The 24,951-nt window shown below is 40.3% G+C and overlaps 2 protein-coding genes across 2 annotated transcripts; one reads left to right on the top strand and one right to left on the bottom strand.

Annotated features, from left to right (window-relative positions):
- Positions 1–690: 690 nt before the first annotated feature.
- On the top strand, positions 691–13,313 carry LOC311016251 (phospholipid phosphatase 2-like). Its single transcript, XM_084013844.1, has 6 exons — positions 691–952; positions 10,374–10,525; positions 10,665–10,927; positions 11,212–11,269; positions 12,041–12,217; positions 12,296–13,313. Exons 1-6 carry the CDS (start codon positions 892–894, stop codon positions 12,443–12,445), a joined length of 861 nt encoding a protein of 286 aa, XP_083869970.1. The 5' UTR covers positions 691–891; the 3' UTR covers positions 12,446–13,313.
- Positions 13,314–14,563: 1,250 nt separating this feature from the next.
- LOC311016568 (TLE family member 5-like) lies at positions 14,564–23,444 on the bottom strand. The gene is made up of 7 exons (XM_084014351.1): positions 22,997–23,444; positions 21,362–21,459; positions 20,307–20,370; positions 19,907–19,951; positions 19,759–19,821; positions 19,532–19,606; positions 14,564–19,284 (listed from the first exon to the last, which is right to left on the bottom strand). The coding sequence occupies exons 1-7, from the start codon at positions 23,021–23,023 to the stop codon at positions 19,045–19,047; spliced, it is 612 nt and encodes a 203-aa protein (XP_083870477.1). The 5' UTR covers positions 23,024–23,444; the 3' UTR covers positions 14,564–19,044.
- Positions 23,445–24,951: the final 1,507 nt, after the last annotated feature.

The following is a 24,951-nucleotide window of genomic DNA, read 5'->3' as shown; positions in this document are numbered from 1 at the left end:
GGTAAAAGCACGTCAGATTAAGAGACTTTTCTGTAGGCGACTCACTCGCTGCCATTTGAAAGCTCTTTTCTGCCAAGAAAAGTAAAGTAAGGAATGCTAATTTAAAGAGAGTCTAGATTTTATGTAAAAACTGAGACACCCAGAATCAAGAGAAAAATGCACTCCTGATCAAATCTATTACTTAATGTAGATTTATTTTTATTTTTTTACTTAGTTTGAGTGTTTTTGTCTTCTATTATTGAGTCAATAACTTATTGTTCTTGGGGAAAGGTTTTCAATAACTTGAATAAAGGATAGCTCTATCCAAAAGCCATCATTCATCAGTTGTTCATTTTGTAAATACTTGAATTATAAATCAGTCCAGGTTGAGAAGTCTTCAAATACTTTCTTTTAACCCCATTGGGAATCAAACTCATTAATCTGGCTTTGTAAGTGAGACCTCAACTGTTACTGTTACACTATTAGACCATGGGAGGTATTTGATGAAGGAAGCCTTTACCCCAAAAGTTAACCACGTGGTTGCTTTCACGGCTCTGATTTGATTACGAAAAAAGTAAAGTTTTTTTTTTTTTTTTTTCCTTCCTTCGTGGAAGATTTCGGGAAAAACTCCGTGAGGCGGCTTCGTGCGCTCTTCATGCGTGAAGACGCGCCCCCTTGTGCGTAAAAAGGCAGGACGGACGTCCTCCGCTGCTCATCTGGAACAGCGCAGCCTACAGACAGACAGACAGGCAGGCAGGCAGGCGGGCGGGCAGACAGGTAGGCAGGTACACAGAGGAGCGGAGCCGGAAGAGCGAGCAGGTCGTTCTTCCCCAGTCTAACTCCAGGCGTTTCTTAAATCCCAGTTTTGAAAACGCGCTTTATTTATGAAAGCGGAGCGGCGTCGACTGAAGCATGACGGAGCAAGGCAAGAAGATGATTCTGATCGTGGTGGATATTCTGTGTGTCACTGTTGGTGAGTGACTGACTACACCCCCCCCCTCTCTCTCTCTCTCTCTCTCTCTCTCTCTCTCTCTCTCTCTCTCTCTCTCTCCCACTGACAACATGGCTGTTATTCTCAGGCTTTAAACTCCTCTGGTGGGCGTTTATTCATCTTGTGGGGCGAAAATCCAGACTCCAATAATGTGTTTTTTTAATTATTTGTAAAAGAAAAGAAAAAGAACAGCTTTTATTGAAAAGTTTTCACGGTGACGCATGGGATTGCCCAACACACACACACACGTACACACACACACAGATCAATCACACACTGTATAATCCATTTATTACTCCATGACTTTCTGCAACACCAAGTTACCGATGAGAAATGGAACCTGTATCCTGCTGTAAAAAGCTGGAAATTAGACGCATTAGTGGTCAATGAGTGTACACTAAGCACCACTCATTGGTCTCTATCTAGTTCAAACAAGCCACACTGAGTGTTTCTCAACAGTGGACGAGATTGGCTGTCACTTTACTGACATTCGGTCAGGAGACTCCTAACCTCATTATCTGGCCTCCAATGGCGCCGATTTGCTGAGGTGGATGATGATGATGATGCACTCACACCGTCTGAATTCGTGGTGTTGGACCGCCGGCAGGTCGTCACCACAAAGTGCAGTTTGCTTTCACGCTTCTTCTGCATATTTTTCTGCCTGCACCCTGTGGCCCCTTTTTTTTTTCTTTTAAAAGGGGGCTGGAGGGAAGAGCAAAGATCATTGTCAATGAATCTCCCTCTCTGTGACAGTTAAAATCCTGTTTTGGAAACTGGAGGCCGTGTGTGTGTGTGGTGAGGGGGGGTGGGCTCTTTTGTGCATATGTGTGACTACTGTACAGGGAACTAAACGACATGTTGCAACTCGCCTCTGGACTCCGGGGACGACACAAAGACCATTAACAGGACTGACGTGGTCCAGCTGCTCCCATCTCTTGACGGCGCGAGGCCGGCCGGCGGGGGGGGGGTCACAGTTCAGATGATGAGAAGAAGGGAGGGCGTCAGCGATGTGCGTTCATCTCCTCGGAAAGGTTTTTTTAGGAAGTGAAATATGAGGTTAAACTAGAAGTCGCCTGCGTTGGAATCCCTGAGAGGGATCGGAGGTTATTTGTGGATCCATCTGTTGACTGACGGGGAGGAATGATAATAACCGCTCTGCTGTTCTGCTGCTCGACCCCCTCGACACTCAAAGTGTATGTTGGAGTCTACAGTCGGGGCGTCTTGGATGCAATGAGCTGATTGGTTCTTTTCCCCTCGTAGGCCGAGATTCAAATGAAGTGATTGTTCAACATTAAAGAATTCACTTGTGAAATCAGAGACGACCAATGCCACGCCAACTTGATATCTCGAGCGTTTCTGTGGCTGACTAAGCCTCAAGTTCTCGTTCTTATCATTTCACAACGCAGGTGAATCAGGGATGTGAAAGTGTGTGTCATCGTGGGAACGTTAATCATCGGCCTTTTAAAAAGTGATAGTATGATTCATTTTGCAGTCGTCTCTTGGAGGTGAGCTGATGAGATCAGAATGGATTGGATTCAGTTGAAAAAACTACACAGATCATAATCACGAATAAATCACGAATCAACTCAAATATCGTGGAAAAAATGTAGAAGATCCCAATTTATTGTCAATTTCCCGGCAAAAAAGTTTAAGTATTTGATGATTTCAGCTTCTCAAATGTTCAGAATGTCTGCCCTTCCTTGTCTTATGTCAGTAAATTGAATATATTTGAGATTTTGACTGTTAGGTTGGACAAAACAACATCTTTGATAAGTTCACCGGCTTCTAGGAAACTTTGACGGCATTTTGAGAAACGCGACTGAGAATCTTCAGATTAATCGATGATGAAAATCGTTGCAGCCCGAGACCAAACAAGTAGTCTTTTTTACTATAAGACACACATATTAAGTAGGTTTACAACAAAACGTAAGAAAATAATGAATCATCACACTTTCACAGAGCCCAAAGGAAAGTCGTCAGATAACTTCTTTGGTCCCAAAACCAAAGAGTTCAGTTTGTGAAATGATTTTTAAACACAAACTTCAACAAGACAAAAAAAACACTCAAAATACTGTTAAAATATTGTTTTATTTCCCAGCTTGAGAGTCAGTTTTCAAGATGCCACTGATCTATAATAATGGGTCTTTGTCATTCTGCTCCCTCTGCTTTTTTTTTGTTTTCATCTCGAGTATGGAGGGTAAACTGTCATCATGTTCGTTCCCCCCTAATTTAAACGTGTGTGTGTGTGTGTGTGTGTGTGTGTGTGTGTGTGTGTGTGTGTGTGTGTGTGTGTTGGCAGGAATGTGCTGAGTGTCCAGATTGTATCTGATTCTGTGATTCTGCTCAGTGTTTTATTTCTCTCTCTTCCCCTCTGCAGTCAAACCTCCATCCTGCCATTATTGTTATCATGGCACACAGTAGATACAACACAACCTGTACACACACACACACACACACACACACACACACACACGACTACGAAGCAGGATTCTGGGTTAGCGAGGTAACTTGACGTTAAACTCTGGGTTTTCAGTCCTATGACGGTTCTTCCTGGGGCAGGTCGCCATGGTTACTCTCATGCTTGCACACCCATCCTGCTCTGGAGTCGGTTTCTAGATAAGAGATTAACTCGTGTACAAGCGCTGCCCGACCGATTGTGGGCTGATGTTACACAAATGTGTTTAAACTGCCAAATGCTGAGCAAGGCAGCAGATTGTCTGTTGTTACAGTCGGTTATGGAATCTGGGCTAAAGTTACAATTTCACACGTCGCAGTCAAACGATGAAGATGGTAAAACAATGTACTTTCAATGAGAACAGGCTGCTCTGTTCTGCTCTCTTTGTTTCACTTTGAGGATTATGAGCTGGACTATTCATTGTCATTTTCTTTGCTTTAGAAAAATGGTGTAAAATAAGATTGGGGAAGTGATCTAAAAAGGGTTAAAAGGCATTTTTTGTTTTCAGAATGTAATCTTGAGCGTTTATACATTATGAGACACTGAAGAGCTGGTGTCTTTCCGGCTGCCTGTCAGCGAGATCGAGTCCAGCTGGTGTACTTGAACTAACTGGGATCACAGTTTCATCCCTATGTTCCGACTATTTATCACTTTTTACTCCTCGTTTCTTCTTTTCAGCTACTTTTGGGTCGCTCCACAGCCCTATAATGACGCTAATTCTAACATGGAGTAACAAATTCAGTCAAATTTCATTTGCTATCTATTCCCAAAGACATGGTTTGGTGTGTGGAGCGGGTCTCCCGTTGGCTGTAGGAATACGGGGAGGGGCGGGTCAGCGGTGAAACTTTAAAGCAAATACCAGTCATTCTGAAAATTCACACGTCAGTCAGATGATCTCAGATGATCTCAGATGATCTCAGACAGGCCGGTAACCGTTTTATGAGCTCGGAGCGACTCACTTCCACATACACAACTCTTTATATTATTCATCAGTAAGAAAATCTGACATGAGAAGTTATATTTTGACAATAGTAGTTTCAAAGAGAGTTGTTCAGAGTTTCAGTTGTGTTATTAGTGTGAATGTTTATACAAACCAACTATTGGATGGTGGACAGATCAATTGATCAGGTGATTAGTTTCTTACTTAATGGTTTAATTGATTGTCTATAGACGGCAAGAAAAATAGAATATAAAAAGCATTGTTTATTCAAAGGTCATTGATGACACTAAATACACTTTTCTTTTTTATTGAGGAAATGAAAGTGTTTTTCGCTTGTGTAGGTTTTAATACAGACTCACTCCTACAAGTCATTACAAGTCATTTGTGGCAGAGTTTGTTGATCAGAGGCGACGCAGCAAGAGACACACACACACACACACACACACAATGTGTCTGCGGCTGCCAAATCTGTGTCAAAGTCAAGTGGGAAGTGTTGACTTCTGCTCCCACGTTCCTGTGTGAAAATGAAGGAGAGATGCGAAGAGAAAGTGTGTGTGTGTGTGCGTGTGTGTGTGTGTGTGTGTGTTTGTGTGTGTGAGAGAGTGTCTTTTTGTGGGATTGCTTGCATTGTGGAGTTAAATTTATTGTCCGCTCAGTTTCAGAAGTTCTTTTTGGTCCTGTGGCAGTTTCATGTGAGAGAGGAAGAATTATTTCTTGTGGGTTTTGAAGGTCAAAATCAGATTTGTGTTGTTACACACTTCAGTGAGATATGAGCCAGAAACTAGGAAGTCTTCAGAGATAACGTGGACCTTCACCTCCACACAATCCTATTAATAGTAGGACACAAATGTAAAGCTAATCATGCAATATGTGTGCCAGATTCTCATCCAAGCGCAGAAAGTTAACACGAAACAGGACATTTTGGATCAAATCACTCAAAATGTTGTCAATTGAATTGAAATCTGTTTTTTAACCCACTTGACACATGAGATGAACGGCTCCGAGGACAATCCAACAAAGAGCATGTAGTATTACCCAGCATCCTTTGTAACGGGCATCACATGTCGCTTTTAGTGTCAGCCAAGACATTGAAGTGACAAGCATTGAAGTTTTGACATGAGCATTAGTTACCAGGTAAAGAGAGACGGGCAAAACAGGAAGTAAAGAAAAATGTTTCACCTTTTTCTGACATTTTCTATTATTCAAGTAATGCCGCTCAACCTTTTCATACACCAAGAAACAATATACCAGGAAAAAACATTTCTTTTTTTTTAAATCAAGTGTAGGACTTTCCCAGAAAAATCCCCGGCCGGACAGGAAATGATGCCCTTTCTTCTCAGCAACAGTTTCCCAGTGTTTCGTCGAAGATTAACCCCCCAAAATGAAGAACAATGATAGCCATTATAGACTCTGGGAAATGCAGAAATCCCACAGCAACCAGCGCTGAGGATAAAGCCAAAACCAACAAAAGGAGTTAAATATTGGTTCTCCGGACACCTCGGTGCGATGTGGAGCGCTAGCCGCGAATCCCCGTTAGCTAGCAAACTGCAGACGCACAAATCTCACGGCGTGCTGTCGACATTTGACCTCCGACGAATGCTCACCTGCAACGTGGTTTACCTGTCTCCGCGTTCCTATCAGTGTCTCGGTTATTCAGATGAGGACTCGTCTTCGGGGCTGAATAACAGGAACACTTTCCATTTCCCACGGGGTCAGAGGTCAAGGGGAAGTTGTACTTGTGTCTGATCCCAAATTCCATCTTGTTTATTTTCTCAAAGTGGAATCGGGGGTGCTTTCTCAACCAGAAGAGATTGTGAAAGCGTAAGACGATACTTTCCTTTTCCACGTTTTTTTTTTTAATCTCCTGCGGACGTTTTGTTGCTGAACACAAAAGCCTCTTTTCCAAAGAAAGGTTGGAAGTCGTTTCTTCATTGTTTGACTCAGTAAAAGGTCATCGAGGAAAAGAAACTAAACAGCTACATGTAAGATATCAGAGTAGGATGATACAAACTGTTGCACCTTATTTTTCAGTCGTCCTCAAATGCTTCACTGTATGAAAAGCTCCACCACTAACAAGCAAAGCTCAACCGAGTACAAGTAATACTAACTTTCACCAAGAAACCAAATAAACAGTCCAGTCAATATGTACTCTGTTATTTCCCAATAATGCATCTCAAAATGGTGATTATGGATTCTTATCACATACATGTTGATTACGCAAACACTTATTTTGGATGTTTTTGACCTAAATGGAGTAAAAAATACTCTGATTCTAAAAAAGCAATGAATGTCTGTATTTATCTCCTGGAAGAAAGTGGAAGACTGCAGTTTTTTTTGTGTAAAATTGGGGAATGGTAGGGGAGGCTGCCTCATGGCCTAAACCAGCATCGGCCTATAAAAACACACGGGCCTTCTGGAATAATAGAGCAGATAAAAACAGTCAGATAATAGGAACTCTCCATGGGCTCGGCTCCCAGAGGCTGTTGGAGTGTGTGTGTGTGCGTGTGTGAAAGCCCGACTCTCATATCTCCGCCCTGGCAGTGCGCCGCCGCCAGAGACTTGTGTCAAATAAGCACCACCCTCTTATCCAAATGCTCTCCTTGCACCCTGCAGAATAAACAATGGCGGCACCTCACTTCAAAGAGAAGCTGAGAGCACGCTTGACCTCCTGGAATAATGAACTCTGGAGATGTGAAGAGCAAAGGGAGGGTTTCCTTTTGATGAAAATCAAACGAGGAAACTGCTCGTCATCGGGGATCATTATAGTGGCACTTGTTCAGAGAAGGGTACACATTTTACATTAGGGAAAGGTGTGTGTGTGTGGTGTGTGTGTGTGTGTGTGTGTGTTTGTGTGTGTGTGTGTGTTAGTGACATGAACGAGTGGGTGGGGCAGATAGCTGCTTAAAGAGACAGTCCATAGGGAAAAAAAGCTATATATAAGCTCACAATACAACTATAAATATGATCTGATGTCAAATCCTGGCCATGTTGTAAGGGTTTTTAAATCCCACTTCATTACACTGTTGTTGCATTACTGAGCTTCATCATTTATTTCAGACCATTATTCTACTTTTGATGTTCAAAAACGCCGCATTTGTAGCGTCGTTTCGTCGTTTTGGCCACATCGAATCATGAGTTTAAGAAGCGATGGAGTATTTTCTTCTACTTTTTTTCTCTTGTTGAGTATTCTACCAGTTTTTGAGCATGAACAATTAAAAACTTCCTCCTTCCTTCATTCATACTTGGTGGTGTGTACTTGTCTGTAGTTGAGAGCAGAGAATGTGTGAAAATGTGTTTTCATGTGGTTTCATTTGACACTACCTCAAATTCTGGAGGAAGGGGAAGGAAGCGACATGTTAGTGTACTGTATATATGTATATGTATACACACACACACACACACACACACACACACACACACACACACACACACATATACATATATATAGATACAGAACAGCTCCGGGTTGCAAAAACAAACAATTCTCAGAGGAGGTCAGTGACGAGCTCTTGAAAACAGGAAAAGTATTTAAGAGTCGTCCGGAAGGTTCCTCACATCAGATGTAGACTGGACTATTGTCCCTGCTCAGATTTAAGAGACAGGTTTATGTGCTTCTGCTGCTGCTGTGCAACTTTGAACTCTGAGTCTTTTGTTTGCACTTTCAGAATAAGTGTTAAACCAAGATCAACAAGGGCTCACACAAACTATTTGTCACCACAGACATTTTTAAAAACCTCTGTAAGACCCCGTTTTATCTGTCTATTGTCTATCAGGGGTGTGTGTGTGTGTGTGTGTGTGTGTGTGTGTGTGTGTGTGTTTGTGTGTGTGTGTGTGTGTGTGTGTGTGTGTGTGTGTGTGTGTGTGTGTGTGTGTGTGTGTGTGTGTGTGTGTGTGTGTGTGTGTGTGTGTGTGTGTGTGTGTGTGTGTGTGTGCCCGAGTCCAAGCGTCAGCTCCCATGCCCTGCGTTGTGTAAACAGCACTCTGATGTCAAAGGTCATGGTGTTCCTGTCCCGTGTGTTTCCATGGTGACATAGAGCGAGCGTGGCCCATAGAGGTGAAATGTTGCCACTGAGCTCCGCCATGACAAATTCATGTACTTGGCAGCGTCGGGCCTCCTGCCTCAAGCTGAAAGATTAGTCCGTCAGTGTGTTCTTAGCTGTTTCCTGAGCTGCACCTCATTGTGTTGTGGCGAACTTGTCGATGCACAGCTAAAGGGTCAAAGTTGCTATCAGGGTGGACCTGCAGCTCGTCACTTCATGCAGCGTCACTGTTTCACTGGGACTTGTTTGGTGATTTTTTTCGACATGCTATCCTATAACTTTCTTCATTACCTTTTTAGACATACTATACTATGATTTTTTTCCATGACCTTTTTCAATGTACTATACGATTACTTTTTTTCTACATACTATAACTTTTTTCATAATTTTTTTCAACATATACTTGAACTTTTTTCATTTTTTTTACCTTTACTATAACTTTTTCATGACTTTTTTCTACATACTATGTTTTTTTCATGATTTATTTGTCATATACCTCAACTTTTTTCATTTTTCAACATTCTATACTATGATTTTTTCATCTTTTTTCTGCGTACTATACTATAACTTTAAAAAAAAATTCAACATTTACTGTAACTTTTTTCATGATTTTTTTTCAACATATAATATAACTTTTTTCAGGATTTTTTTCAACATATACTATAACTTTTTTTTCATGTTTTTTCGACATATACTATAACTTTTTTATCATGATTTCTTTCGACAAATATACATTTTTTCAGGATTTTTTTCAATATTACTTTTTTCAGGATTTTTTTAAACATACTATAACTTTTTTTAATGATTTCTTTTCACATATATTATAACTTTTTAAGTTTATAACTTTTTAACTAAAAATATTTTCATTACTTTTTTCTAAGTACTATACTATAACTTTTTTCATTTTTTTTTACATTTACTATAGCTTTTTTCATGATTTTTTCAACATACTATACTATAACTTCTTTCATGATTTTTTTCAAAATACTATACTTTCACTTTTTTATAATTTTTTCAACATACTATTACTTTTTTCAACATTCTATAATATAACTTTTTTACATGATTTTTTTAAACATACTATAACTTTTTTTAATGATTTTTTTCACATATGCCATAACTTTTTTCATGATTTTTTTCGACATATATTATAACTTTTTTCATGATTTTTTCAACATATACTATAACTTTTTTCATGATTTTTTCCTACATACTATAACTTTTTTTTAGGATTTTTTTCACATATGCCATAACTTTTTTCATGATTTTTTTCAACATTCTATACTATGATTTTTTCATTACTTTTTTCTACGTACTATACTATAACTTTTTTCATTTTTTTTTACATTTACTATAGCTTTTTTCATGATTTTTTCAACATACTATACTATAACTTCTTTCATGATTTTTTTCAAAATACTATACTTTCACTTTTTTATAATTTTTTCAACATACTATTACTTTTTTCAACATTCTATAATATAACTTTTTTACATGATTTTTTTAAACATACTATAACTTTTTTTAATGATTTTTTTCACATATGCCATAACTTTTTTCATGATTTTTTTCGACATATATTATAACTTTTTTCATGATTTTTTCAACATATACTATAACTTTTTTCATGATTTTTTCCTACATACTATAACTTTTTTTTAGGATTTTTTTCACATATGCCATAACTTTTTTCATGATTTTTTTCAACATTCTATACTATGATTTTTTCATTACTTTTTTCTACGTACTATACTATAACTTTTTTCATTTTTTTTTACATTTACTATAGCTTTTTTCATGATTTTTTCAACATACTATACTATAACTTCTTTCATGATTTTTTTCAAAATACTATACTTTCACTTTTTTATAATTTTTTCAACATACTATTACTTTTTTCAACATTCTATAATATAACTTTTTCCATGATATTTTTCGACATAATACTGTTGTCTCTTCCTCCTCCAGCGGCTCTGCCCTCAGGCATCCTGACACTGATGTTCAGTCCGTACCAAAGAGGAATCTACTGCGACGATAAGAGTATCAGCTATCCTTACAAGAGAGACACCATCTCCCATGGCGCCATGGCTGCTGTCACCATCACCTGCTCCATCGTCATCGTTAGTCCCAATACCTTGTTTATCTGAGAAATGCTATTACACAGTAATCAAGATAAATCACACAAAAGAGATACCTTTACCAAATATTTTATTTCCCAAGTTACCTGAAAACCCCTCATTATGTCTCTTCTATCCACAGATCACCACAGGAGAGGCCTACCTTGTGCACACAAAGCGTCTGCACTCCAACTCCCAGTTTAACCAATACCTGTCGGCTCTTTACAAGATAGTGGGCACCTTCCTGTTTGGAGGAGCTGTCAGCCAATCACTGACTGACCTGGCCAAGTTCACTATAGGTCGTCCTCGTCCAAACTTCCTGGCAGTTTGTGCCCCGGCCAGCTGTAACGGATACATGCTGCAGATCAACTGTACCGGCTACCATCGCAATGTGACTGAATCCAGGTATCACATATAATAAGAAGCCTCAACTATTCAATTACTAATAATTTAGCATTAAAGATGATATTTAGTTGTGTCAGTAAAATTAACTAAATCCTAATCAGGATAATATTTTTGTTAATTTGAATTTAAAGTGTGGAATCTCAACAAAATTGGACAATTGGTGTATTGGCTCTATTGTAAATTTAGTTTATTATTATATTTATTGAAAATTAGTGAGGAAAAGAAAAAAATTAATTGTATACATGACTTTTTTTTGACTGTTTTGTTGCCGTATTTCTCCTCAGATTGTCGTTCTACTCCGGCCACTCGTCCTTCGGAATGTACTGTATGCTCTTTCTGTCGGTGAGTGTGTTGTCGGACTTTCTGAAGCTGTGAAATCTCTGTTTACCAAAGACACCCAAGTTACTCAAAACAGGAGGGGTGGTCAACACAGACGCAGGGCGAATGTTTGGAAACATCATTGTTTTAAGACTACACACTGTACAATGACCGGAAGACGGGGATTCAAAGGTAAAATCCCTGTTACTGTTTGATAGTGAGGGTTTTACAGGAATGTGAACACATCTGACGACATTTTATGAATTTTGTTGACTCACCTTTCTCATGAAATTTCGACATGCTCTAGCAATTATTTGTTTTAACATTTGACTGGCATTGCCAGGCATACGATACCATGGGTTTTTATGACTTTTTAAATCAGATTTTTACTGCATTTAATTAGTTTTGTTGACTGACTCTTTTTGCGAAATTTCAACATGCTATAGTATGACTTTTTTTTTATTTTGACTTTGGCTTTTATGATTTTTTTGGACTTGACCTTTTAAACCAATTTATTTTGTAGTAAAAGTATTTTTGTAAAAATAATCATAGAATACCAAGTCATAAAAAAGTGTAGTATATTATTAAAATGTCTCGGTATGACACAAAAAAGTCAATGCAGTTCGTCAGAAATGTCAAAAAAATACTGATAGTACATGTCATGATAAAGTATGGTATGCTATATTAGAATGTCGTAAATTTAAAGTATGGTATGTCACAAAATATTTCATAAAACTATTGTATATGAATGATATATGTAGATTTTTAAAAAAGAATGTGTGCTTGTGTGTTCAGTTCTACATCCAGGCCCGAATGCAGGGGAAGTGGACGCGACTGGTCCGACCGACCATCCAGTTCTTCCTGTTGGCGTTCTCCCTGTATGTGGGATACACGCGCGTGTCCGACTACAAACACCACTGGAGTGATGTAGTGGTGGGGCTGCTGCAGGGGGCGCTCATCGCTGTGCTCACCGTGAGTACAATGTGTTGCTTTTATTATTACAGGACTGGAACACATTGTAACATTACCTCTTCCTCTGCTCTCTTAAAGGTCCGATACGTGTCCGACTTCTTCAAGCAGCGCCCGTCTCACTGCCCACACGCAGACACGCCAGAGATCGAACACCTTGAACGCAAACCGAGCCCGCAGCCTCCCGACTCGCAGCACGGAAACCACTACAACTACTCTGGACCCGTATGAGCCGTTTGCAGCAGCCGGTCTTACTAACATGGACCCCAAACTAACAGCAGCTCTGTTACCAAAGGACCTGTGACTTGGACAAAAAAAACAAACCCCACAAGGCAGTAACCACTACCTAGAAATCCAGACCTGCTCCTCTCGGTGATGACGTCCCACTGACACACAGCAGCTAAACAGCCAGTTGCGAGTGTGTGTGCTGCAAAAATATGCAAATTTGTTTTTGTGTATCTGTTGTTCTATTCAAAAGTGTGCAATGATATCTATATATTTTTATGTTTTTTTCTTCTTCTTAATTCTGTGGCAGAGAATCAATGCTGTGAGTTCAACCAAAAAAGTGAGCAAAGACTGCTAAATGTGATCTGTAAATTTCAAAAACACCAGCCAAAGAGAAAATATCGTTCTGTCCTTGAATAAAGTGACACAACCTTGGAGGCTGAATGCAGATACAACTTATTTTACCGACACTGGAGCCAGATTATATCTATTCCTCATTTTTTTCTCTGCAGGCATCCGTTTTAATGTATTTCAAAGATGTGCATGTGTCATGATGGGCTGCTTTAACTATATACATTTTGTATAATGCTAACATTTTTTATTTTGTTTCTAACTTCTGTATCTAATAAATTGTGTAACTTTTTTACTTTGCGGTCACATTACAGTGCGACTGTTTGTTCTTTTATATTTACCTCAATGATTGGAAAAGGAGGGCAAAAGAAAAATGGAGATATTAGATAGTGTATTCATCCCATAATCCATTTTTCCTGTTTTCCTGAACCTGTATCTGTGTTTGTAGAACCACATTTTTTCTTCAAGTCTGACACAAACTGAACATCTTCCTCCTCTCTTTACAATAAAACAATGTGTAACCAATTTTGTTTGTATTTTATTGTGAAATGTAATTTTTTTTCCTTCTGCCTTTGTTTTGTATAATTTTCTCCATAAATATTAGCCAGCAAAACATCCACAGGTGGTTTATCTACAATGAAAAACGTTTTTCTGTTTGTGAGGAAGAAAGGGAATACTTTTTGTTTTCATTGAGCTTTTCCATGCTTGCCTAACATTGACACTGGCTTCATGTCGAGACCTGCAGCTGACGGCTCAGTGAGATTCCTTAGTGCCAAAGGAATGGGACTGTTGGGCCACGTCAGAGGAGTTTTTTTTTCTTCTTTTTTTTTAATCTAACAATCTTTATTTTCTCTCATCGTAGGTATGATGAGATATGTTTTTTTAGATATCGACATCCACTTTAAAACAATGGAGGTTAACGGAATTTGTGGCACCCACATAAATGAAAATACGTATCCCGGTTTTCCCGGGAATCATTTGTGTGAATAAAACTTCACATCAATTTAAAAAAAAATAAAAAATATATAAAATTCATACCCATTTATCTCTTTGAGCCTCTCCACAAACTATATTTCAGTGTTTTTTCCCCAGCAGCTCTTCAGATTTCTGCAAATTTTGGACGTAGAGTTCAACAGTAGGATTATAAAACAACAAACAGACGTATTATAATGTACACAGTGAACCATTCATTTGGATGGAAAAAATGGATATCCTGTACCTGTTAGCAAACAGTTGTTTTATTTATACATTAAGTAGACAAAGAGCAACATTAGCAGTCGATTTGGAGTCACGTTTCTGGTCAGCTCCATTTTAGTTTGAACTTACTCCTCGGGGGAAATATCAGTGTCTTTAGCTGCAAAAAGGTGGATGAGCTGCAAGAGTGAGTCAAAACAAAAGCTGCAGGTCATAAACCAAAAAATAATGAGCTCAAATTAGTCATTTCATCCATTGTTGGTAAGAAATATGATGAGAGCAGCTTTAAAGTCACATTTTTAACGGCCTCATTAAATCAGACATGCTGGTTAATGACTCACCCTGAAAAACGTTACTAATTCCATGGGAATTTTGCAGAGCTTTGTTTTTTTTTTTTAATAACGCGGTGACGCTGCATGTTCTTGTAATGAGATTCATCCCTCGAAACGCCAAATTATATCTGAGTCACCCAAAGCTGACGCTACAAATAATTCCATCAAAGCTGCAGAGGAGTTGACTAATCACGCTGACAAAAAGCATTTTTTCCCCCTGCAGACGGTTAACGACGAAGACACATGATCACTCTCAATCACTTCTTTTATTTGTAAGGCACCAGAGAAGCTTCCTTACTGCTAAAAGGTTGATTCATTCTCATTAGAGTACACAGTTGCTTGTTTACATCTTTGTAATTTTTTTTGTTGTTGTTTTTTTGCCCCAGGTATCTTAAAATGAGACTGTGTTCATAAACACATTAAACTGTTTTTTTTTGTTTGCACAAAAGAAAAAAGATTAAACATTTACAAACCTAGAAAACAATGTTAATTGTTACTGCCTACTGAGAGAATGGGAGAGAAAAAACAGGAAAAAACGACATGGTTTACAACATTGTGCCTCTCTTTTAACTGTAGGCTTGTAATGCACACATATAACACCAAAGTCTTCCATGATACACACACGTTAAAAAGCAGCTTTGAAACATACAAAAATGCTTTAAAAAATATGTATATTGATATATTCATATGTATACAAATTGGCCCTTCACAGCAAAAAACAAACACACATACCATTCATATGTCTGAGTTTTGCCAAAGGAGGTTTTCTACAGAGACTGATGTCAGCATAAAGAGCGCAAATGACAAACTGATATATTCTTGCACTCCGTATATTAAGGTCAAATCTCCAGGGAGGGAAAAATCATCAGCCCCCCCCAACACTAGCACAGATAGGAAGAAGGAAAAAAGAAGGGGGAAAAAAAAAAAAGCACTGAGCGACAACTTAAGTGCCTTTCAAATTAAAATACAGAGGAAAAGTTTAAGCTCCGATCTCGGACGTGCTCAGACACTAAAGGTGGGTTGTTAAAGCTCTGGAAAGCGCTCACATCACAGGGGGAACGGCAGCGTACACCTGCAGTGTGCAGATGTGTGCAGATGCCCGTCCCACACATCAGGAAACGACCACGAGAAGAGAACAGCAGTGACTGAACACAGAGTCTAAAGAGGTTCAGGTCAGTCTGGAGACATCTTGTGAATCTAATAATGATCAATGAGAGAGCACTGCTGCCCTCTTCTGCCTTAAATATGGACCTTCCCATTCCTCAATGCTCCAGCTCCAACTCAGCACTCTCAACGCTTAGAATGCCAAAAAGAAAAAAGATTTGTATGTCCAAATAAAATACCGACGTCCTACTGCATCTGGTCGCACTTTGTTGTGGTATTCAAGCATGCTTCCTCTGGTTATTGTGACCCACCGTCCTCTGCGCAGCTGAGTACGAGGGTCAAAGGTCAAGGTGCAATGTAATGGCGAAACAGCCAGCCATATTGCCTTCATCCTCTCCTGCTGTAGCCTCAGCCGCGTTGCTTTGGACAGTCACGTGTAGGCGTGGCTGCGGAAGGATAAAAGGGCGCCAGCAGACCTGGGACCAGCTAGTCTCGTAAAGCCACACCTCCACGGCACCGCGTCCATGCTGGAGGGGCGAGGTGACCACCTGCCGCTTAATGGGTCATGAATTCATAAAGTGAGGAATAAGTTAAAGTAGCACAATGAAGTCCAAATGTAACTCGAGTAAAAAAGCCGTGATTTTTCTCTAAAAATCTACTCAAGGAAATTGAATTCTGCATTTAATCTAATAGACTGGAGTACATATAACATGTGGAGTACTGCCCAACTCCGTTACATTACTGTACAATAGGCTGCTGTATGAGGAGCAGAAATGCAGGGCTCAGCTTTCTCTCACAGCTGCTGTGTTCACTCACTGCACTGTTGCAGTCAGATGGCTCACATGTGCCACCTGGAGGTCGTTTGTGTGCACTGCAGTGCAGAACCAGCTGGGTAAAAGAAAATCCACCCTCCCTCTCTGCCACTGTATGTGCTAATCGAATGCATACCGCATGCAATAGTACGTGCTTTGCAAGGGCAGCTGCAGTATGTGCTTAATTTTTTATTTTAAGTATATGTGATTTGGAATGCAGTGCAAGTTTTAGTCTGCACTGTTTTGAACATTTACATCATGACTTTTAAAGATGAGGATTTAAACCGCTTCGTCTCAGAGCTGGGTTACACTAGAAAAGAGCTAGTTTGTAAGAAGTCTCGCATTACCATGGATGCATCCATGTTTCCCCTCACTTGCATCATTTCCCACAGTCTTCGTCCCTCTTGACTGGGAATGCATGGAGAGATACAAGGAAACCATGCAAGGGTAGAGGGTGGTGCGTGTTTGCTTGCTGAGCTACGCTGGTAATTGTTTAAACATGGGGATTATAATGCTACACTGTTCAGACATTCTTCTGGAGGGCAAGAGTTGTGTAAAAAAAAAAAAAGAGCTGCAAAGAGAAGAGTTTCTGCCATCTTTGTCGCCTCCACACACCTGGCCAACTTCTGCATCGAGAAGGCGTGAACGGGGGATTCTTTTGCCCGTGCTATCAAGGCGGTAACCAACACCAAAAATGCAGTCGAGAATGCATCGAGGATCGGTTTCATGCTCCAAAGAGATCACACGGGAGGAATTATCGTGACTCGACTGGAGAGGTCTGAATATTTTGCTCAAAAACGCTGCACAGCCGGACCAAACGCCACCATAAGAGAGTCGTCTGAACCAGGAAGAGGAGGAGGAGAGTCAAGATGGAAGCTAAGCTAACCCAGCTCAGACATAAAAGCAACAGCAATGATCAGTATGCTCCCGACGGTCTGTTTGGTCACAGCAAAAAAAATGGATGCAACAAGACTTCAGGCTAATCCAGGGACAGGAGGCCGTTGACTGTTGTGGCCACCTGCCTCCATCATGGCATCCCAGATCACTGCACTTGACGGGCGGACCCCAGGACAGAGTGCAGGACTGATGCAAATTCAAAAACAAAAAGGTCCTTGAATCCACAAAGAAAACTCAATCAAAGGCTAGGTTCACTCTGAAAAAAGGAGCCAAATCGAGTATAGTAAAGTAGAGATGGATATCAAGCTAAGTACATGCTATATAGAATTAGCTTGTAGTATGGAATTGCTCTAAATGTAAAAGCAGCATGAGTGTTTTTTGCAACAGGATACAATAATTTGGTCACTCTCCAGGACAAATTCTGACAGAGAATCTCGTTTAAATAGGCTGTCTTCTGAGAGAACGTGGCTTACAGAGCTTTAGCAACTCACCCCAGACACATTCTTCATTAAAACAGGAAAAAAAAGAAGGAAAAAAAAAGGGAGGAGATATTTCCCTCACAATCACACACAAATTAAACAAGACAGGAAAAGACAGGTGCTCTTCTAACTTACAGAAATACAGTACTCGTATGTCTTTTACGACCATCTGCTTCTGAAGTTTGGATCCTGTGCAAGTTTGTCTTGGTCAGTTAAAGAGTGGATCAGTACAAGGAAGGGGGAGGAGCAGGTGAACGTGTGAAGAAAAGTACAAAAAAAGGTGCTTGAAGAAAAAAAATTAAGTTAAATTAAACAAGTGTTTCCTTCTTTCCGATCACATTCACGCGAGCACACAGACACATTTTGGATGTCTAATTAGCCGTTTACTTCACGAAAACATCATGTCAAAATAAAGTAATTTTTTTTCAGAGCTTAAATTATTTTATTTTTTCATTTTAAGATGAGTCATTGTCCATGCCACGTAGCGCGCGCAGCAGCAGCAGCAGCGAGGCCTATGAAACACAAATTAACCCTGAAGATGGGTATCCTAACATTTGTACAAACTATAGGTTTTTAATTGAATAGAATCCCATTTATTCAGGATTGAGGTACACAGCTAAGGTAATGCATCCAGTGGTTGGTCATATGAAAATGCAAAGAAAAGAAAATGATGGAAAGTGGGGTGATTTATGTTTGAAAGGTTTAAACGCACCTGACGGGTGAAATGTCCCCTCAAAAACATCCCATTTAACATCAGACCAAGATTCAATTTGGCTCCAAGTACACAAACGAATGGCATCCAAACAGCTCCAGTCAATATTTTTTAATTTTTTTTAAAAAAGAAAAAAAATGGAGCTGTCATACAACTATGAGTGGAGGGACGGGAGTTGCAGAGAACCCAGATGTTACTGCGACTGGCAGATGTGCCAGTAAGAAACACTCTGAGGGACTGAAGGGAACATGAACAAAAACACTGGATCTGATAACAAAAATAATTAAGATATATAAACCAGTGAGAGGCAGATCTGTGTAAGGGACACTGCTGTTAGCTTTCATCCTCAGCTCTCACTCCAAATGGGAAAACATTTATTTTGGTTAAGCCTAACAACAGTGGCTTACACTTTTAAAAAAAAAAAAAGAAAAAGAAAAGAAAAGCATCTATTTAAAGTCTAGAAGCCTGAACTGAGTCTATTACCACTAAATAATAAGAACATTAACTCTCATTCTCAGCCATTCAGCAGTTTCATTCTCGGCACATCCAAAAATCTGCTTGTCATCATCCCTGCACCTACTCTTCTACATTGACACTCAGCAGACAGGCAGCCAGACTTGCATCAATCTCCATTTACAGTTACAGTTTTACCTTTTTTTTTTTTTTTTTTTTTAGACACGTCACCCCACAAGCACCCCCTCCAAACCTCCTTCCTATGTCTGCACTAGTCTGACTTGTCCCCGTCCTCTCCCCGGGGCGCTCTCTCTGCGGCTTCCCGGGCCTTGTCCTCCTTCACCGCCTGGGCCTGGCCGTGGGAGTAGTTGGCCAGGATGGAGGAGAGGGAGAGCAGGCCAGAGCTGGAGGACACTGCGGGCAGGGAGGGAGGGGTGAGGCCCAGGGGCAGCGGGGTCACAGGCAGGGCCAGGCCCTGGAGCTGGGACAGGTGTTGCACCTGGAGCTGTTGCTGAAAACACACGCATGGTACAGAGAGAGGTTATAGCTTCTTCTTTGAATGTTCCAATTAGTGCCTAAAAATACAGCACAGTGTTCGTTTATTGGCCTTTTGTTCAGATAGGACAGTGTTAGAATGAAAGGAGGGAGGGAGAGAGGGGACGACATGCAGAAAGGGCTGCCGGTCGGATCCGAACCAATTTGGAATGAGACGCGATTCACACGTCATCTATACAAAAAATAAAACAAAAAAAGCTCACCCGTATAATGGAGTTCATCTCAGGGGGCGTGACTTGCTTGGCTCTCTCTATGGCACCCATTACTTGCTGTTGATGCTAAAAATGAAGACAACACATGGTCATCTTAACCAAAAGGAGAGCTGACAACATTCTATAGAAAAAAAAAACACTTCAGATTTGCTAGTTCATATATGAGTAAAAGAATAAAAAGTAAACATAAAGCATGGTTAACGTGCTAATGTTGTTACCTCTTGTGACAGGTAAGGCAGCACCTGAGCACAGATGCCATTCAGTCTCTTCACTATTTCAGCCTGAGAAGAAAAAAGTATGTGAAAAAAATGATAAGACCAGAAACCGATTAGATCTCGGCTGCTAAAAGAAGGAGAGAGTGATTACCTGTTTGTGCATTTCAATGTTCAGCCCGTAGGACATTTCATAGTACTAGAAAGAGAAAAAGACATTTGTCATACACAAACTAAGAATCCTTCCATATACACAAAGCCAAAGAAAATACATAGGCAATTATTAATTAGGATCAGATTATACTTTGTTACATGTACGTATATTAAAATATGTGGAAGAGAAAGAAAGAAAAGAAGATGCTTTTGTCATGTGATCCGTAATTGATCATTGGCCATCAGAGAAGTATAATCTATTAGTGATGAGTTAATCTGAGGAAGCCACAAAGTTAAATGCAATCTGTGATTATGTATGACTTTATGAATAAACAGAGATGTTTGCACGCAAATTTCTATACATACACAGCAACACAAAGTGATTTTAATGCAACACTTACCATGATATAGTGACGCTGCATCTCTGACTTTTCAGAGGCCAGTTTATCACACTCCAACTTCAAACTAGGAAGAAAAAACAATATATATTAAACAATAAAGGGATGTTTAAAGACACACATATGCATCTGTTCTGTGAAGGAATAGTTTGAGAGTTATTCTACAACTTGTTTTATATTAAACTAAGGTGATTTCAAGCTGGCTCAAGCTTCATGTTTAGAATATAGATATGAGTGATATCTAAATTCTCATCTACCGCTCACCTGTCCTTGTGCTATGCTGAGCATCCTAACACCAATAAACAACCTGAATGTTAATGTTAAGTCGGTTGACATGCTAATCAGAGAGTGACAGTAAGCATCACACTCCCAGAATGAAGCAAATGAGACGGTACGTAATCTTTGCCTCCGATGCAAACAGGAACACAATCATTCTGCTGTAATGAACGTCAGGGTGGGATGTTGTCATCGAGGACAACCCAGAGAGAGCAAGCCGGGTGTTCGTTTCAATGCATGAACGTTTTCATCAGGAAAATCCTTTTCAAAAGAACATCAGAATGATGTTCGTCATTGTAATTTGAGAATTTCAGGGGTTGAGCCGATGCAACGGGGGAGCTGCTCAACAGGCAGGGAGATGGCAGAGGGAGACGGCTTTGAGAGCTGGCATATTTACACATCGTACTCCGTTAATGAGGGATTTATTCGGACCAAACCAAAGTTGCTGATTGTTGGAAGAGTGAACATTCTGTTTCTGTCCAGTTTGAATGAAGTGCGTTTTTTTAAATTTATTTATCAGACTTAAAAAAAAACATCTAAGAGAGCTTGCGTAACGTAGCAATCGCACGCATGATGCATCCTGATACATGTAGGCACAGCTGGAACGGTACATACGTATGGTATGTACAGCAGAAATCAGCTTTCTCTGTCACTATAGCACACGCTGGGGAATTGAATACTACAGTGGAGAACATTCACCGCAAGCTCTGATGGACATCCACATAAGAGGTTGTGAATCTTGCCTTCACGTGTGTGTGTGTGTGTCTATGTTAACCACATACCTGTGGTACTGTGCTTGGAGGAACTGGAACTCATCCTTGATGCGGTCGCAGGAGTCAGAAGTGGTGAACTTGAGAGGTTGACTGGACTGAGAGGATGCCTGGGGAACATAAAAACATGATCAGTTTTTATCAAGTCACACAAAAGGCCTAAATCACATTCCAGGTTGAGACCTTCAGTGTGAAAAGTTTGGACTAGTGCAGCAATAAAGAAATCAGAAAAGTCCTGATCGGATATATGTGCTCAATGTGTTTGGAGACGGTTTGACCTATGAGATTAACCCTTTGAGAGGATATCATCCTATAGCTGTAGCTAAATGAAGGTCAGTCTAAACTGGGCTTTATGTCTGAATGCGAGTGCGACATTGATATGCGAGATATGTCGATAGAAAACCACTGGCTAAACCGTGTAAGGTCCACAGTGTGTGTCAATTGAGGAAATGTATTTAAAGGCGGCGAGATTAAAACACGCCCATGCCGACCGTATGTGAGACGTATTTAGAGGGTTGCATTAGAAGTCTGGTTATGTATAAAATACCCTTAAACCATCAATCCAAAGCTGTAATCCAGGGTTTATCCACTTCACTAAACCTCATTACTCTCTAAATAAGTGGCACAAGGGCAAGAGGTTTCCAGGCAGATTACGAGACAGAACAGAGAGGATGGAGTCATCCGGTTAAACACAGGTCAAAACTCTTCAACCAAAATATACTTGCCCTAAATGTTTCACCTCAATACATAGTTTTTAATGAAATGAATTATGATGAGCGTGTGAAACTGCTGTAATATGATCTACTATTGTTTGTAGTGGTGCTTCAGTTGAGGCCTTTTCCAGAAGTTGTCTAATTGTGTGTGCATCCCTTTCCTTCCATGTCGTTTGAAAGGCACCTTTTCATCTGTTGTTGACACAGACTACTTAATGCAATTAGTTGGGCATTAGTTGGTCACGACTTCTTAGTTTTTTAGTTTAGGTACGACAGTTTTAATCACCCTAATGACTTAAACGCATCTTTTTCGCCTCGGGGGGGCAGTTATTTGTCTCATTTTACTTTAAATGCACCCATTACGAGGCTGATTAGCACTCTAGCTTGTATCACTTCTTTTACAGCTGACAAATAATAAAGTGAAACAAAGCCCAACGTTTTTAATTAAAGCATTTCAGAGATAAAATATTGTCCACCATGTGTCCAAATTGTTTCGTCAAAGTCAACAGTTGCATATAAGTTGACTATATTTGCTGCCCCTCATATTTATGCTACTTGTTTTATTGACGCTAGAAACACTACATTAAGCTAGCCGACGCACAATGTCACGCTAACATGCTCTCGTGACGCTAAACTTAAAATTCACGTTAGCTGTTTTGACTAACGGCTAGCTAACGGGAGAGCGTCAAATACGTGAAATAACTCACCGTAGCTAGCATTTAAGTTACATTAAACTTAACTCCTAAACTGCGATCTCTCCTACGCTATCAAAAGGTGCTAACGTCGTGGGGATATGTTGAGGTCTGGCATTGTGAGCTGACAGCTACCTGCAGCCAGCAGAGCTAGTATCAGCTGTCGGTCGCTAGCTAGCTGCTAGCTCCGCTTGCTTAGTTGATTAATTTCCTACTACGAGAAGTTCAACTAGACGACTTACCGAGTGCCTTGATTGAGGAAACATCATGTCAGCAGTGTGTTTCGCCGTGTTCCCCTTGGTTTAATCGAATTACCGGGCTAGCCGGCTAAGCTAACAGGTCCCCAGATATTATTAAATGATTGGAGACGCTATTCGCACTTTGTACTCTGTCATCGTTTAAAATAACGTTAGCTAACGTCAAAGCAGCAGGAGCCGAAGATCGACTTGAGATGATTGCTTTCGGGGAAAAACTGCTGCCTCCGAGGATGAATAGGCTAACAAAAATAAAATGGTCTTCAAAGGAACATCAGTTTTTTTTTTTTTTTTTGTGGAATAACGTTAACGTTACACCTCCCCGGGGAAACCCTGGATGTTGACACATGAGCCCCCGACTTTCCTCTGCTTTGAAGAGAAGAGCAGCATCACCCGGAAAACAAACCGAGCAGCGGAGGAGCGGGCGCCCCGTGTGACACAGAGCTGAACTGAACCGTTCATCACAAACAGCCAGCAGGGCTGGAGGAGCACAGCTTTCTGGGGGACCTGAAGCGGAGTGTTTATTTGGCGGTGGGCGAACCAGCTTTAAGATGCAGTACCGCCACCTGCTGGACTGGAGTGTGGAGCACTTCCGGTTGCTCTTAAAGTCGAGCAGAAATGAAAAAAAAATGTCCACACTCATTACTATTGATCTTGTGCTTTCCCTGAATTAATTAAATTACAACTAATCCTATTCTTCACAAATGTTGCCACCCCACCACCTCGCCCGCTTTCCCTGTCATTCCTAATTGCAGTACAACCATATAAAACTAAATCCCATTGTGACTTCAACCATGTCCCTCATATGCATATATTTCTTCCACTGCTTCTCGGATTAGTCTTTTGATTCCATGGCCTTCTTGCCCAAAATTAACATATCTTGATTTACAACTAGCTCATCACCCCCCCCCCCCCCCTCTCCCCTCCCCCCTCAACTCGCTGCATCCCTGTTGCTTTCTTGCCAACCATTGGTTGAGCTGTTCTTCCCCTTTAGTTGCAACTCTTTCGTTTACCTCCCTCTTTGCATTTCCCATATGAATCCTCTCCTGCGCAACTACCACATATCTGCTTGCGTTTACAATTTGTTGCCACATGGCCATAATTTTGGCACCTGTAGCATCTCATTTGTGGAGGAATATATGGCCTAAACTTGTAACTCATACAGCCTAGATATTTTTGCACGGTGTATTCAGATCATCAATCCCAATGTCCCCCCTAAAGCTCAGGCACTTAACCGACGTCTGGTAAATGGGAGGCTGCACAGGCTTAAAATGGCATAAATACAAATGTGTATATATATATATAATTTGATTATATTACATTAAATTGTGCTCACATACTGCACAGGAATCCAAGATGTGTTAAATCCACAGAAACCATGGCTACTTCTCGTGTATGAGAGTACTTGTGGGACTCCAGTCTCTCTTCCCTGTGTTTTCTGAATGGGAACTTGGAGGGTAAATAATATGCAACATACAGAAAATGGGAATTCCATAGCAGCATAATATTCAATTTGCATCCCCAATGTCAACAGCAATAATCAAATACAATTTATCAAAGGCAGGTAAGGTTACAAAATGAGAAACAAACTTGGATTTTTTTCCTCTTTTTTATACATTTAGATTTTGGAACGGTAACAATCCTGTCAGGTTGTCGGTCTCTACATGTCGGCCCTGTGATGGACTGGCGTCCTGTCCAGGGTGTACCCTGCCTTCGCCCAATGACAGCTGGGATTGGCTCCAGCCCCCCCGTGACCCTAAATACAGGATAAGCGGTAGAAAATGGATGGATGGATGGACAATCCATGTCATCCGGTGCAGTTGGACCTTTCGTCGTCAGTGGCTGCAGGTTCCATTAGTTGAGGAAAAGGAGCCATCAGCATGTGTTTTTGCCTTTATGATACAACCACTAAGAGTCAGACATGTTTAGATCCTACATATAGG

Source organism: Eutrigla gurnardus, assembly GCF_963514095.1.
Source record: "Eutrigla gurnardus genome assembly, chromosome: 7".
NCBI lineage: Eukaryota > Metazoa > Chordata > Actinopteri > Perciformes > Triglidae > Eutrigla > Eutrigla gurnardus.
The sequence above is the reverse complement of the archived record's forward strand: the minus strand, read 5'-3'. Positions and strand labels throughout refer to the sequence as shown.